This window comes from Streptopelia decaocto, assembly GCF_964273445.1.
Source record: "Streptopelia decaocto genome assembly, chromosome: 3".
NCBI classification, from domain to species: Eukaryota; Metazoa; Chordata; class Aves; order Columbiformes; family Columbidae; genus Streptopelia; species Streptopelia decaocto.
In genome coordinates this window covers 8,849,843-8,866,806 of record NC_138656.1, presented here as the reverse complement: position 1 = coordinate 8,866,806, position 16,964 = coordinate 8,849,843, and the positions used below count along the sequence as shown (strand labels likewise).

The following is a 16,964-nucleotide window of genomic DNA, read 5'->3' as shown; positions in this document are numbered from 1 at the left end:
ACCTTTTATTTTTCAGCAGGGTTGCCAGAGCAGCCTGCAGAACCTTTTGTAAGGGAAGCGTCTCAGAGCCCCATCTCATAGGATTTGGCTGATGCAGAAGTTGAGCAGCAGCATATAGTTCTGCCGTAGCAATACAAGGATGCTTCATCTTGTCACCTTGCCTATTTTGATACATTTTTAACTTTACAAGACCGAACACGCCTGTTGATTTTGCGTTCATAGTTTGCAGTTCAATAACTCTGGCCGCAGCAGGATTTATTAGCAGTAATGCTATGAAAAAGAAATCTTACTGTGGGGATATTAGACTATTATAGTAAGTTGAGGAAATATTTTCTTTTGAAAGAGGAAAAGGCTGGCTTTATCTGCAGCATGACCGTGTCATATGGACTGCGTTTTCTTGCTGCGCTGAAAAAGCAATGAGGAGTTTTAAATGCCAAAGCCAGCTCACACTTCAACAGCATTATCAGGCTGACTCAGTGCTCTCGGCCAAGGAAAAGACTGTGCAAACTTTGCACAGGCTTTTTTTTTCCTCTCAGCCTCATAGATGCATTTCTAATAAAACAACTTCCTTCTTGGTGTTTAGTGTTTCCTCCAACGTGCAAGCCGGTCCCGTGGGATAAACAGGATCGGGTTTGCAGCTTCCGAGTTGATTTTCCCCCCACAGCGCAGCTCTCCTCGACTTGGCAACTTTTTTACAGCCTCGCCTGAATATAAAGCAGGTCGCAGGGATGGTCTGTAAACCGATTCACACAGCCTGCAAAATAAGCAACGAGGCTCGGCGCGTTCTCTTTATCGCTCCCTCTAAATACGCCGGTAGCTGATGAAAAAAGCAGGTTGAAATCTTGTGACTTTATGGATAGTGATCCAACCATTTTTTGGCTACTTCGCAAATTCAGGAACCCCTGTTATTCTTTTGGAGGCCAGCATGTGTGAGGATCCAGGACTTGACTGCTATAAATTCAAGCTCTGTTCTTAGACTACACCATGCACTGCTTTTGTAATGCAAATGGCAGGCACAAAGTGTCCCTTTGATAATGTGCAGTCAGGAGACAAAAAAAGCATTCACTGCAACAGTAAAACTAATTCATAAAGCTGAGAAACAATAGGAAAGCATTATGGATATTAAAAAAAAAATCATTTATCGTATATCAACTTGATCACTAATGTAAACAGTTCAAACGCAAACCAGGGGGAGGTAGGGGAAGGGGAGAGACCCAAACCGCCGCGCTGCCGCCTTAGCGAACCCGGGATAAGTTTGGGTAAAGCCAGGATTCAGAGCTCAGCATAAAACCAACGTGCAGTGTCACTGGAGGGCTGAACCTTGGGCTTTACTCTGATTACTGACTTAGGTGTAGGCTTTGTTGCTCTTCAGAAGCAACAAAATCATAGTGTTGAAGGGGTTTGTCTTTTTATTTTGAGGTTAGAAAGCAGTTAATAGACACTCCTGAGGGCATACATTGGGGGTGGGGGAAGAAGGGGGTAGTTTCTCTCCATCACCTACCAGAGTTTAGCTCAAGGTCATCTCTCCTGGGTGCGTTAGGCTGAGCTCAGGAGGAGGCAGAGGGCTGGAGGAAGGGGATAAAAGGACTTCCGAAATGGTTCTCCCGGTGCGGTCAGCCAAGCGACAGCGCTGCCGCGATAAGGGCGACGCTGGACGGTTGCCACGACATCCTTATAACGTAACGTCCGACCTTTTGCTCGGGGATGGCTTCTGCCTCCGTGCGGTGGTAGGGCTGGTTGGCGTTGTCGGTGTCGAGGAGATTCGGTGCCATGAGGAATTAGTAATTTGGGGGGGGGGGGGCGGTGAGAAGGGGTGGGTTTGCCTCCCTTTATCTCAGCAGTAAGATCTGGGTGGGATTATTTTCATATATTTTTTTTCTGTCACCATTACGATGCACTGCTGCGGTGGGCAAGGCAGAGAGGGAGGGAGTGTTATTGATACCGGGCTACAGATAAGATTAAGTCTGTCACTGTCCTGGCATCCAGCATTTGCAGCCTGGTGTGGAAAATTTGAGGAAAGGAGTACATTTGGACAAGGGGTATCATTAAGAGACAAATTTGGATGCTTTCCATCTGTGTGTACTGGAGACTTGACCCACCAGCTATAGTCAAAGGTGGTTAAAAAAAAACCCCAAAACAAAACTCTTGTTGTTTGTTTTGCTAAAAATTATCTCGGCTGCATTAAAAAGGGGCTTTTATTAAGACTTCTGCTCTCTAAATACCATTCATAAAACAGTGATGAGAGAATATGATGGAAAGCTACATTTTTCTCTCTGTCACTTTGATTTCTTTGTTACTGCTAAAACGACTGCTCTGACTCATATTTTGCATAGTTATTTTTACCTTTTCAAATGTTCCTTAACTGTTCATATTACCCTGGGCGAATCCCCCAGGGATAATTTTCATTTGCATGCAGACTTTGATGGTGTTATTAAGCAATCACTTTCTGTACTAAGTCATTATTAAAAGTAATACCACAGAGCCTCAAAAACACATTAATGGTGCCAAACAATCCGCATTTCAGCACTAGATTTATGGGAAGGGAAAAGCACTGGGTCTCATACTGTTCGGTGGATGCTGCTCTGTAGTGCTGTAGCAGCAGCAGGCGTGATCAGAAAATACCGGATCCAGATTCAGAGTCCTTATCTGTTGTGAGCTTTACTCGTTCAAATGCCTTCTTTTTTTGTTGTTTTTTAACCTGTCTGCTTCCTACCTATTTTTTATCCCCCCCTTCTCCCCTTGGATTTGCTCTTTTCCTCTGGCCTTGGCAAGAAAGCCTGTCTGCAGTTTTCCAGTATACGCAAGCTGGGCTGGTTCTGGGAAGGAGGGTCAGCCTTCCCATCTGTAATCACTGTTTTATGGCTTTCACTCGAGGTGTTAATGCAGATCAAATGGAAAACACTCCAGCGAGAGCGTTACAGCTTCTCGCGCTGCCTCGCGTACGGGTCCCAATCGTTAATTCTGATTATAAGACCTGAAGGTAATTCTGTTTGCTTTCCTAATGCACTGCAGCTCTCCCGGTGGTCCGGCGTCTCTTTTTTCCAATTCCCATCTTAATCAATTGTTTGCAAATAATTAAGCTTTTAAGAGATAATGGTAGGAGCTAATGTACACAACAAAGTAAAGGTCTCAAGTCACTGTTTATGGAACAGTGGTACAATTTGCTTTGATATCCCAAAGTGATCCAGAGTGATAGGTGGACTTGCCAACTGGAGTCAGTGTGTTGTTTTTAGACATGCACTTCCATATATATGTATGTATCTTTATTTGTATATATTTCATGAAATCACAGAATATCTCAAGATGAAAGGGACCTCTAACGATTATCAAGTCCAACTCCCTGCTCATCGCAGAACTACCTAAAACTAAACCATTTAACTGGAATATGTATATTTATGTATATATGTGCATTTTATACACACAAGTAAAATATACATATATGCAAATATATGTAAACACATCTCTGTGCATGTGTCTTTATCCCTTTAAACAACTCTTAAAGAGCTATTGGAAGGCACCTGTCGTTCTAGCGCAGTTGAACTAAAGACCAACAGCAACAGTTTCAACTGAATTTCCTATTTCTTCATAAAATGGCAGTTCTCAGGGTTTCCCCTTTTCTCTCTGTTGCAATGTGATGTCTGCCTTTGCCTGTAGCACAGGCCTTCCTAGCCCTGTGGGTGGGAATGCAACAAGGCTTTGAATGTTTTTATAGCAGCCTAGCCTGTGGCATGCTGATTCTTTGTCAAGTCATTTTTATTATTTTTGGGGGGGGTTTTGCCTACAAAGGAACAACTCGTACGGTCCACATAAAGCTTATATAATAAGGATGCCCAGCGTTTAAGGCATTTTAAACCGCACTGAATCATAATTAAAAAGCCTGCCGCATTATGAACCTTTAGCTAAGAGGGATTAGCTACATGAAGTCCTGGCTGTCATGTGATTATGGCAATTATAGATTTATCATGAAATTAAAAGTTTATGCTGTGCTAGGCTATGAAGGAAAAATCAGATGACCTTAAACATACCACAATTCGAGGAATTTGGGGGTTGGGATTTTTGATGCAATTATTTTTACAGTGACTTTATTATTTTGCTGGCTAATTTTATCCAGTCTTGTCTATTTGGAAAAAAAAGTCCAGAACAATTGAAAATTGCTTAATGGAGACAGAGTTCTCAGTTCCAATAGCTAGAGGCTTTCTAGTAATTATTGCTTGCTGCATGAAATTAGACACAGTTTGTTCAATTACTTAAAATTAGATCACATGTAAGGTGGCAAAGTGAAATAAGAAAAAAAAGAATAATTTTGTCTTTGCTTGATAGCAAAGTAATGGAATGGGAAGTAAGCTATAAAGCTGAAAATGTTACAGATCATCTGTGTAGGGTTTTTCTTTTAAGAGATGCAAAATATTATGTTCAGATAGATGGACATAAGTCAAGTGTGACTGTGTTGTGGATGAATGTGTGTATAATGTGGACAATAAAATTCGTGCCATATTTTTGCGTGTGTAAAATGCAAATTACCCATTTAAAAAAATAAGTAAAATCCCCTTCTCTGTGTCCTCCACATTGCAATTCTGGAGCTGTTTTCTATACATGCAGAAAATACAGGGGGTAGTTTACAGGTGTCCAGGTTATCTGTGGGCTTACTGTCAACAAAACAGTATTTTAAAAGAATGGCAAGTCCCCACCATTTTTTGTGGGGAAAAAAAGAACTAAACAAACTACTTTTGGAGCTGGTGGCCATGGCATTGGGCTTTGAAATGGGCACGTTGGGCAAGGGGAAGTTACCAGAGTTACAACAAACCCCCCTATTTGGTAAAATGAAGTGAGGCAGCCATGTAACACAGCTATTAGATGCCAGATTATGCTGTTTACAAGAATATATAAAATCTGCTGAATAGTTACGATACCAATAACATTGCGGAATTTTATGAGGTTTTAAATTCTTACACTTTACAAGGTTTCAGTTTACATCTTGTGTAATATCAGGCTGAAGATTACATCCAAAGAATATGGGAATGTTTCAGGGGGAAAAAAAAAGGGATATGTGTATAACAGTGACAACCAACTGCTAAAGGGGATGTTGGCATAGGTCTAACCAGTTGTACCAAATTATCTTTACTGAAACGTTATTAAGTACCTTGCAGGAGACCAGATCAGAATCCCATGAGTACTGAGACTTGGGTGTCCAGGTTAGGAGCTGAGCCAGATCTTTAAAACAGAGTTTTTCCTGGGAATTGTTATGTTTGCAATATTTAGCCATTTCCTTTTGGGACAGTGGCATTTTTACATGGAGAGAAAGGACAGAAACGATATTGCTAATGTCATTTCCAAATTTCAGACTTGGATGTGGTTTTTGCTGTTGATTTATTAAGCAATGTGTATTCATGCAAAAGCAAATTTTCTGAGAAAGCAATCAAGTTCTCACAAGAAACTTATGATTTAATTTTAACATTATCTTCAATTAAACCAGTATTTATTTTCTGTCTCTTAGGATTAGTGCAGCCCAGCTATGTTAATGTCAGGCAAAAATGTGCTGATCATTGACCTTGCGTTGGCCTGTGTTCAAAACCCAGGCGTTTGTTTATGTTGGGGATGCTGATCTTATTTGCAAATGATTTTGGGGCACTGGCAAGATTTGTCTTCCCTATCTCAGAAAACATCAGCTTGTTTTATTTTTACAGCAAAGTGCTTTATCGCATTCCTTATTGTTCTGTGAAATACATTAAAAAAAACCCAAGTGATCTGACTCTAATTGGTCATTTGAGACAAGTGCAAAAACTTCCAGCTAATGCAACAAATATCCTTCTTGAGTATCAAGGTACTGCCAGTATCCTAAGCAGTTATTTCTCCACTTCACTAATCTTTATAATTGGCTTGTCTTTTACTGCCATTAATTAAGTGATGTAGTAGCCCATTAATAATTATAAATGAGTGACACACCTCAGCATTTTCACCTTTCAATAATAGATGTCGTGCTTCTGGGGGTTTTTTGTGTTTTGTTTGGTCTTTTTCTTTAATTAAAAAAAAAAAATAGGCCCAAAAAAGCATTGTTTTAAATGTATATATTTATTTTGGTGTCTTGTAGCACCCTTACCCTTCAGAAGAACAGAAAAAGCAGTTGGCACAAGACACAGGGCTCACTATACTTCAAGTGAACAATTGGTAAGTAATTTTCCTTAGTGTTTCTATACGGCCGCTGGCACCCTCCGGCTAATGCTTTGCATTTTTGAGGACACACCTTGCTGTTATCTGCTCCCCCCCTCAGCAGTTTATTGATGCAAACGTGATATCGCTGTGGGAGTGGTTTCAATTATGGGAACTCGGAGGTTTTCTATTGCAGAAAACACGTGATATTTATTTTCCCATCACTTTTTCAGCGAGCAGATTTCAGTGTATTTGTATTTGGGTACCAACCCTGCTTCTGGCTGAGGAAGTGTCTTCTGCAATAGAAAGCCACATCCATTTTGAGAACTTTGGTCTTGGAAGAGGTTGAGATGTTGGGTGAAAAAAAGGGGCAGTTGGCCCCATTTCTGCAGATTGCATTGTTGTTTTGGGTTGCTGTCATGCTTTTTTTGATGTTGTTAGTGGGGGTTTTCCTTTTGACTGATGTCCTCTCTCTTTATGGGTTTGTTTAAAAAGTGCAGTTTTTGAAGTCTTGAATGAACTTTGAGGACAATCTGGCTCATAGCTGCTGAAGTACAGTGGAGTGGTTTTATTTGTTTGTTCAGCTAAGCGTTGCTGGAACCCCGATCTGTTGCACTAGGGATTTGTTTGAAGGAAATCAGGATCTGTGCTATTTCTGCAGAGGATTTGGGGTTGCTAACTGTCCAGGACATGGTGAAGGCAACCAGTGAAAATTACTCATAATTTAAGTATAAAAACACAACAGCAAACTCTTTAAAAAAAGTTTGATTTATTACCCTTTGTTACTGCATCAAAATGCAGGTTCCTCCCACTATTCCAGAACAAGTGTCGTACTTGAAGTGTATTGCAATCTAATACCTTGTAAAACTAAGTGTATCTAATTAATTGTCCTAATATTTTTAGATTAGTGTTTATGATAGGAAACCTTATCCTCTTTGAAGTAATACCCAGAAAATGGCCAAGGCAAATGGTGAGCCTGCTGGCGAAAAGAGAGGGAGGAATGCCAGTTTGCAGACAAAAGTGGTTTTTTTTCTGTTCAATAAGTGTCAGAGATTAATATTACTGAAGCTCTGATTACATGGCCTAATCCATTTTAGTGAATGAATTTGGTCTTGATGTCCATTGCACCTACATTAACAAACCCTCCTCTCTCAGAGAGAGTAGGAGCCTATGGGAGAGATTTCAGATATATTAAACCCCATTACAGAAAATGTAATTTCTGTCAATATAATCCCATGTATTCTTCAATTTAGTACTTTAGAGATAACAAGCTACTTACAATATATTTGCCTTTGGAGGATTAATTTACAAAGTGCACTATCTGGGAGACGCAGGCGGGCTCACATAAGCATAGCTTGTAAGGGTTATCAATTTCTGTGACCCCACAGCAGCTCTGGGAGATCAATTTTTTGAAGCCCTTTAAGACACTGAATAAAAGGAAAATACCAAATACTTAGTCTATGTGAAGTATGCTTCCAAAATACTTACTTTAAAATGGAGGAATAAAAGGCACTAAACATAAAATATGTGTTATAAAGAAACGTAACCTGTGGTATTTTGGCTCAGCCAGGAATAATTAGTGTTTGTTTCAGCTTTGCGTCCTCCAACATTCATCCAGGTGATACCCCAATTTATATGGTTGTCCCTCAGTTTAATGATAGGTGCTTTGGCCAGTCTAGAAGCTGTGCATGTTCGTCAGGGGTCTTATTTAACGATGGGAGGAGCGAGCGTGTGCTGTTTCCGAGGGGTCTGGGAGCATAGGGTTTGGTGTGGGCAACTACATCAGTTTAGGATGTTCCATTGAAGACAGTTTTTGAGATGATGAACATGGGATGCTTTGAACTAAAGCTGGTGGAGTTTTGCCCAAGTGGCTTCGCAGGGTGTTTTCTGTACCCATCTTGCCTCGGGTTTGAGGAGTTTTTACTTTGGCTTTGTGTCAGATGTGTTTTTATAAGTTCCTTATGTGCAAGGAAAAAAAAAAGTAGGTCAAAATACATTATAACTGAAGTCTTGTGGATGTAGGGCAGGCTTCCTCTGCTTGAGCTAGTTTGGTAATTCTGCTGTGGTGTTACAATTGTATAAATTATTGAGGCAATTCCCCTTCCCAGCCCAGTGAGGATTTAACACTGTAGAGCCGGTCAGGGCTTTTCTAAATAACAGATATCTGTATGTGGTGGGCAGAGATGCCAAAATAGGGTAATTCAGCCCCTGCTTTTCGTCATGGATGCTAAGGAATGAGGAGGCTGTGAGGCTGTGGCTGAGTGTGCAGGTTGCACACACACACACTCGGGCATCCTTAGGGAACATCCAGCTGTGCCATGAGCGACGAGCTACTTATCCCTTCCCAAATCTGGGGATGTGAGCAACCCTCTCCCAGTGTTTTCCGCCATCCCTTTTCTTCTAAGTCGGTGTGCAGGAGAAGAAACTCTTTTTGCCTAAATCGTTTGCTGCAGGGAAGAGCTAATGTATAATTTCTGGTTAACTTTGCCTTCCTTTAGAGGGCTTATAAGTCATTCAGCCACGACTTGCAAAAAATTTTGCCTTCCTCCTCAGATTCTTCCAAACTTGTTAACACACATGTACATTTTTGTATTAATGATGAGTCATTGTAAATCACTGTTGCAGAGATTAAATAAAATGCTGAAGGGCAAGCTGGGTGCAGATCAGTCATAAATTATTGGCAGCAACACAGCATGTGGGAATACATGAAATGTGCATGAAAAACATAAACTCATGTCTGGTAGCATGGTCGTTAGCCCAGACTGGGAATGCTGGATTTTCTGGATGGAATTTGAAGTTTGCCACAGAGCAGTCAGTGAAGAGAGCATTTGTTTTCTGCAGATTGAAAGCATTTGACCAGATTTTTTTGTCATATTTTGAATGCCTTTACAGTATGTGCTGGTTGCGTACTTCAGTTCTCTTCCATAGCGAAAAACAGCACGCTTTTCACATACGGTCTGCCCGGTGTTTGGGCTCCCCAGGCTGATGCACACAATTCCTATTGATGGCTGAGGAGTCACAGGAATGGGGTGATGATGCGAGATGTGCCAGAAAATGTATCAGTGGTAGGGCACGTCTTTAAAAATACCACAGTTTTAACTTGACCTTTTTCCTTGGGTTATTTTGTTGTGGTTTTTTTAAAGTAATGAAATAGTCCACACAGAAGAATTTTTTCTGTTTTTTTTCACACACAACGATTTTCCTTGCAAATCACCAACATTGTCTGATAGGACCATCTTTTTGCCTCAGTGGGATGTTTCTATCGTGGGAAGAGGGAGCCCTTACCCTGTTGCAAAAAGCAAAAATCTATGGCAGGTAAGAAGGTAGCAGAGTTCAAGATGTCTTTAGCCTAAATGAACCCTTCAGGTTTCTGTCTTGTTGGTCGTTTAACCTCGCAGCAGTTTAGGGTTCGAAGCATGGTGATGTGAACTAGAAGGGGCACTTGTATGATTTTGATAACATTGCATATATGGACACTGAAGGGACCTGACCAAGTGCAGGTTAATAAGGTGCTTTTCCCCTGTGATAAAAACCGTGACTGAAATACCCAGGAGGTGTGATACAATCACTTCTTACCTCAGCTGAGAGCCAGCCAGGCAATATTGAACCATCTATACAGTTTTCTTGTTGACTACATCCCAGCTGAATCTCTTCCCGTTAAGAACTAACAGTAAATAATTAGTGGTGGTGCTCTAACAAGAAGAGAGAGCAATTCTCATCAAACACTGCATTAGGTGTCAGATGCTTGTTTATGTTTTGGGAAAGTCTAGGTACACACAGACAAATGTCTGTGTACTTGTAGAATTATGTGCCTGTATAACCTTTCTGTATGTGCATATCCATATGTGACTATCTCTCTACACAGAAGTGCATACAACTGCATTATAATGATCTTAAACATTCAAATTCTTAAAGCTCAAGCCTTTTATTAGGTGCTTCCATTCTGCTTTTCCCAAAGTACCCTTGCGTTATCTAGGGCACAGACCAGACAATGATGGAGCAGCTAGTCAATATTTTATCTTATGCTCATTCTTCAGTGCTTCGTTTGTTGAGTTGTATTCAAACCGTGCTTGAAAATTGAATTAATAATTACTGCTAGGCTTTCCAATGGCACTTACTGCTGTAACACCCAAGTCCTCCCCTGACCTCCACTTGCCTGTATGTGCATACAAGGTTGTTGGTCTGCATGATGTTTTTACAGCTCCCTGCAAAGAGAGAATAGGGTTGTCCTGGTTCACAGGTGAAGAACTGAGGTTCAGGGAGGTCCAGGCCTAGCACAACCACCATTTTCAGTGGAAAATCTCTTGGTTTTAGTGCCTTGATGTCTTACATTGCCAACCTCCGGTGCTGGGTAGGGAGAAGAGATGCGAGAAATCAGTAACTGCTGGTGAAAAGTTTGGTTTTGATGATTTACTGAGTAGCTCCCAAGCAGTTGAAGGCTGAAGCAGCAGAGCTGAATTCTCTTCACCAGTGCAGTGTTCAGCTGCTTCAACCAGGACTGCTTTGCTTTTCTTGCCATTTGCTGCCTTACTCATTCAACTTTGATGAAGTTTATTTCCTGGAGAAATGAATTTTTCTACCTTATAGTGCCCTGATTTGTTCTTATAACAAACAAAACCATCATTGGGGTGGATGAGGCATTGGACCCTATCAAAAATTGTACTGTGAGATGGTAACTAAACTGTCTGTTTATAAAGCAGATTAAAGAACAGGGTGCAAGCAGCTCTACTGATACAGTTTCCTAATTCTTGAGTTCTTGATTTTATGACCTGGGCTTCTTTAAATACCACTTTTGTGTATAATTTTCTAGGCTTGAGAAAAAAAAACACAATCCCAACCAAACACACTGGAAAAAATGAACAAATAATGTAAATTTCCCTAATCTCGTTCTTGGAGACAGCTGAAGTTATTTTGCTGAAACTTTGTAAGGACTAACTTTAAAAAAGGCTCTGAGACCAACCTGAAGATGAATGTGAAAAATCTGAGATGGGTTTGTGATAGGCAGACCAGACCACTTTACTGTGTGTAGTAGCAGAGCCACTTCAGGGCATAGACACCCAGAAATACTTTTAGCCCCATCACAGCTCCTCTCCAGCAGGAAATTTTCTCATGCCTGGGTTTCTTTGCTCTGTAGTTGCATGGGGCAGGGGATGAAGCGCTTTGCTGTGGCATGGGTGGCATGGCGGGGATGGGATGATTTTGCACTTCTCATGGGGGATTGCACCCCAGAACCCAGCAATGAATGGGGAACACCACAGCGAGGGGTGTCCTTCCTGTCTGCTTGCAGGTCTTACCTGGCCTGGCTTGCAGATGGTGGGGTTACAGATGGAGCAGATGGGGGGATGCAAATTGAGAGTTGCAGATGGGGGCATGTGGGAGGAAGATGCTCATGGGGCAGATGGGAGATGCAGATGGAGGGCTGCAGATGGGGAGACGCTGATGGGGTGGGTGGAGGGATGCGGATGGGGACGGACACTGATGGGGCAGGTGGAAGGATGGAGATAGGGCAGATGTGGGATGCTGATGGGGCATATGGGGGAATACAGATGGGGACAGATGCAGAAAACCCCTGCCTGCCCCTCCGCAGACATGGAGGGGAAGGAGGAGCAGCTGCATGGCTCTCCACCTTGCCACCTTTTGCAAAACAGTCCCAGGCTGTTTTCTAGCTGAGATATTTTATTTTTTTTACCATAGCATGCCTGGGGTTTAGCACATCTAAAGCACACCTGAAACACCCCAAAATCCAAGTAATAATGTCCTCTGATTCCCATTCTTTAAGCCCCACGCCAGGCCCTTGGGGGGCATGGACAGGCTCCTTCATGGGGCTGAGCGTTAAGCATCGACTTCAGCTTCACTCAATTCCTTCACTGAGGGTGATACTCACCCCGAGCAAAAGGCCAGCACATGACCAGCACTCCGCTTTAGTCCCACTTGAGCACTATTTTTAGGGTGTAATTGGGGGAGGAGGCGGGCAGGGAGGGAGCATAGCAAAAGCAGGTGCTGGTCCTACACGCAGAGCTGGATTTTCACCCCTGCTGCTCTACCAGATCACAGGCTACAAAAACCAGGCAAGCTGTTCCGTTTGCTGCTTTGCAGAGCATGTTGCACTCAAGGGTTTTTAGTCCTAGGCAAGTAAAAGATCTGCTTGTTTTCAGATGTATCTATTACTGCTTTTGTTGCAGTAAACAGATTAAATGAGAAAAGGTCAAGATGCAATTTGAATCTGTGTAAGAACATAACAAATACTTTTCTCAGTAATCAGATACACTAAATACAAGTACTTATTTACTTGTAAATCTTAAAACATTCACAAATTATCCTCTCAGCTTCAGCAATACAAACTTAACCATCAGATTTTGGAAACTATTTACTTTCCTTCTTTATGTGATTCAAGAATACGTATACGTATGTTATTTAAACACTGTTTTATTAATGGGAATACATGGAGAAACAGGAGAAAATTGAAATAAGACAGAATATATGTTTCAGGTTTAACAAATATATATTGTTTGCTATTCCAGCGTAAAATAAGACAGTAGGTGTTTGCGACAAGAAAATCATCCACACTTTCCCACCCTCCACCTCAAACACAAACCCCCAAGAAAACTGTTTTAAAAAGCATCTCGCTGGGTGAATTGTTACACTCTGAGCAATTTGGAATATGTGCGATAAATTAGCTGTTCTAAAAGTACCATGTGCTGGGCTTTTCAAGTAGATTTTTACATTTATGTTTTCACTAAGTCTCAGCTAATTGTTATACCTTTCACCTCGAATGCCAATTGTAATAATAATATTACATCTGCAGTCTATTTCTCTGTTCTTAAATTACAGCAATCAGGAATACTCACTAGGTAAAATCCTGTATAGTTACTCATAAGAAAATATTGAAATCAGACGAAAAAATGTTTAGCTTGCATATTGCCTCAGACAGCCCTGGAGAGCTGCCAGGCAGCCAAGGTATTATTAGAAAAGCTGAGCAAATAGCTTGCAGGGGGAAGAGTTGTGAGTTTAGAGCCATCAGGTACTCTTGTATCACCAGATTTTAGGCTGGTATTTTTTTTTAGTTCAGTAAAGCCATTTAAAAATACAGCGCGGTAGTTTAAACATGCTGGATTTGGTTTCGGTGAGCGGATCTAAGGAGTAGCGATGCGGTTTTGGCACAAAACACGGGTGTTTTTCCAAAGGAGGCAGATGCTCAGAAGAAGTGGATAAAGAGGTTTTTTGGGGCAAAGCTGCTCTCGGCCTGCAGGACTTCAGGTGGAGCAGAGGAAGGTGTTCACCCTGGAGCACTGATACACCTGGTAGTCTGCACTCTCCTCAAACTGCCCCAAAACAGGGGTCACCCCATCCAGGAGCACCAAGGGAGGATGTTTCCCCTAACCACTGCTCTGACATCCCCTGGGTTCAGGCCAGGCAAAACCAGCAGAGGAAACACCATTTATTTCAAGAGCAAACGCGGGATCATTTTGCATGAACTGACAGACTAATTAGTGGCGCCCTGAGCACTGAGCAAATAAAGTATCTGGTGTTATTTTATTCACACAGATGCTTCTTTGAGAGGGAGAAAGGTTGGTTCCCACTGCAGAGCATCATACAGTGTGCATGGGTTTTACCTTCTTGACTAACAAAAGGTGCTCGTCACTCAAGAAGTTAATACACAGCCAAAAATATCCTGTTTTCCCTTGGGCCTTACATCCTGCGCTGGGGTGGTTTTGTTCCTGACAAACTTTTTTTTAGTCGATGCATTAATATTCTGTAATGAATGGTCTGTCAGGTGTCAGGGAGATAAGATGAAAAGGCACAGTGCAAACATGCAAACATTCGCTGCTTGCTCTTTTCTCTACTCCTTTGCTGTGCAGGATCAGGGCAGGGACCACGTTGCTACTTTTTATTTTAAAAGGGTGAGATTCAGGTGTGCATTGTCTCAAACAGTTTGGCTTTAAAAAAACCCATCCAGGACACTATTGTATTGTGGGAATTCTGTGTTGCAAGCAAGCGGAGGGCTCTGTGCCATCTCCTGTAAATAAAATTCTCATGGCTGGGTTTCTCTTTAGTGCGAGAGATCCTTCTGTGAGGAAAAATACCCTCAATATATATTAAAAAAATAAATAAAAATCTATACCTTCAATATATATATGAAAAAAGAGAGAGAGAAGAGGAGAGTAATGGTTTGTCATTGCTTTGCAAGTCAGGTTTTGGTCTATTCTTGTCATAGCTATCTGAAGTGTGTTTACATATAGTTTGCCTTTCTGGTATTTTGTGCTTGCACAGACCTGATCTCCACCTATTTTGTGTCAACAGTTGCTGAGGTTGCTGTAGAGCGATTAACCGTCGCAAACTGAAACGCCAACACGGGGAGAAAGGTGCCCTCAGAGACCCTCTCTCGCACTTACATCAGGCACTAGCTCCGGGCTGCACCTGCATAAAACAAACTGCCTGCTTAAAAAGTCAGCCTGAAATATTAAATATGGGGCAAATGTTGCCTCCTTCTCGGCTAAAACAATTTTCTCTTCTCAAAAAATGAAACACAGCCAGAGGCACAGGGCGAGGACGGGCGTGCGTTTTGCCCTGCCTGCCCTGAAATGGGTTTGGTGTAAATGATGTATGGGTGGCTTTACCAGCGATAGAGCCAACGAGGCTTCTGCTTTTTATTTTACTTTTGAAAAAGGAAAAAAAGGCAGCAGATGCTGCTGAAAAAATATTGCTTCCGCAGTTCTCCAACGAAATCTAGGTCATGTAACAGTTTCATGGGTTATTCTTTTTCTTGCCCTGTAGTCCTTGTGGCTTTTTTGGCTAATGATAAAGTACGAGAGCAATTGCTCCTTTTTCATTCAGATTTGTCCCAGAGATGTCTGACTTGTCACTTGGTTTATAAAGGTGGTTTGTACCATCTGGGGGGCTGATCCCTAAGCTTCCTATGTCACGTAGTCTCACAAATTCTTTTTATCTTTGACATTCCTCTGACCTCCCTCAGTGTGTTTTGTTTGCGTTGTTTTCTGAGCGTGTCTTTTCTTCTGCCCTGAATAAAACGCCGTCAGGAGTAGGATTATAAGCAAAATTAATTACTTCACTTAATGGGAAATTATGTTTAGATAAAGTAGATTACAAAGTAGGTTATTAGTAGTGGTTAGAAAACAATGTTTTGAAGTAGGATGTCTTGGGAGGAGTTCGTCCAGAAGTGTGGGGTTGTGTTTCAGGTTGGCTGTGACTCAGAGTTGTATCTTTTGTGGTTTCTGAAAAAAAAAGAAATAATTTGAAACCAGTTTTGCAGGTGCCCACATCACACGAAATACACCAACGCGCTCGTGTTTGCTGTCTCGGTAGTGGTAGGGAGGACTCAACCACAGGAATCACAGCTTCCCTCCTCTATCCTGAACCGATGTCTCGGGGTATAGACCAGAGCGATGTCAAAGCCTATTTCACATACAAATCACAAGTCCCATATAGGTATTCATTATGTTTTCTCTTTGGGAGGTCTGGGGGTGTTTTCTCCCAGAGACATTTGTTAAGGCTTTCAGTTTGGCCATCCTGGGTCCGCTTCTCCATGTCCTGCAGGCTGGAGGAATGGTGTGCGGTGACAGGGTACAGGGTTACTCCAAACTCCTTAAGTGGCCTTCTGGAGATGAGGAGGGTGAGGAGATCCATCCAGGAGCGCAGACACGGCATTTCTCGTATCCTTAAGTGAATGGGAGCATGCTTAAACCAGTGCCAGATGTGAGAGCAGCCCCTCTGGTTTCGCTTGGGCTGGAGGACCAGGCACAGCTTCCAGCTCCCATGCTCTGTGTAGGAGTGAACAGGGGAAAACTGTTTGGACAGGCTCCTAACTTGGTGTATGGAAAAAGCCTTGGACCTCAAAGGGGGAACTCCTGTGTTTAGACCACTTGTGCAGCAGGAGAAAGCTGGGAGATCGTACAGGCACCTCTCACAAATGCTACATTCCCTTAAATAGGAGGTTATGCTGGACTGACAGAGGACAGGGAGTTGCTGGTAGAGAAAGGAGTGTTTTCAAGGAAGTAGCAAGTATTTCGCTATCAATTCTCACCCATTCCCAGCACAAACCCTGCCATGGAGTGGGACTCGGGTTGTTGATTTGAAGTGATTTGAAGCTGCTGGGTTGCCCTGATGGTGTGCACCAGAGCAGGACTTGGGTTACAAAGTCCAGACATGCTCTCCTGAAGGTTCAGGTGGAAAGCTGAGAGTCAGAACCCCCTCAGTCCTGGAGAAAAGCCCGATCCGGGAGATGTGTGTCGCAGTCTGGGATGCTCTCAAAGCTTGCAGAGAGATTGCGCACCCCCTGCCACGAGCGTTAGAGAGGTCCTGGGGTTTGTGGCGTCTGTTTTTGTCTGTACATCAAAGCACGTACATCTCTATCCCTGCAAAGACAGTGCACTGGATGGCACTGCGATGAATTGCTCTGCAAGTCTGCAGTGGAAAAACAACTACACAGCGTCAGTCCTTGGGCGTTTTTTGTGGAAGGCAAGATTTTGGCTGGTAGCATGTTGTGTACCCAACTACAGTGTTGTTTTGGGGTCTAGTGCTGTCCCAGGTGGGAGTTAGAGCAGCCTTTAAGTGCTGCTCTACTACATGAATCCTTGCCATATTCCTTAAAGGCTAATTGTGGCACACGGAGATCAGCGGACTACAGCTGCGCTGGGATTTGGGAGCAGGGAAGAGACGGGAGGTCAGCTCCGCTGGCGCTTTGCCATGTAAAGATTTCCCCTTACATCATCTGGCTGCCGAGGGCGAGTTTACATCTGCTTTAAACCCCCGGGGAACTGCGGTGTCAGGGAATGAGGTTGCTGCGAGCCCTCCCTGGC

General features: G+C 42.5%; 1 protein-coding gene across 4 annotated transcripts in view; it reads left to right on the top strand.

Moving 5' to 3' along the window:
- MEIS1 (Meis homeobox 1) overlaps positions 1 to 16,964 on the top strand; it is a 110,289-nt gene that overhangs the window by 80,419 nt on the left and 12,906 nt on the right. For all 4 annotated transcript variants that reach the window (XM_082050098.1, XM_082050099.1, XM_082050100.1 and 1 more), the window contains one exon: positions 6,089 to 6,165. In XM_082050098.1, coding sequence (XP_081906224.1) covers positions 6,089 to 6,165 — 77 coding nt within the window. The remainder of the gene's footprint in view (positions 1 to 6,088; positions 6,166 to 16,964) is intronic.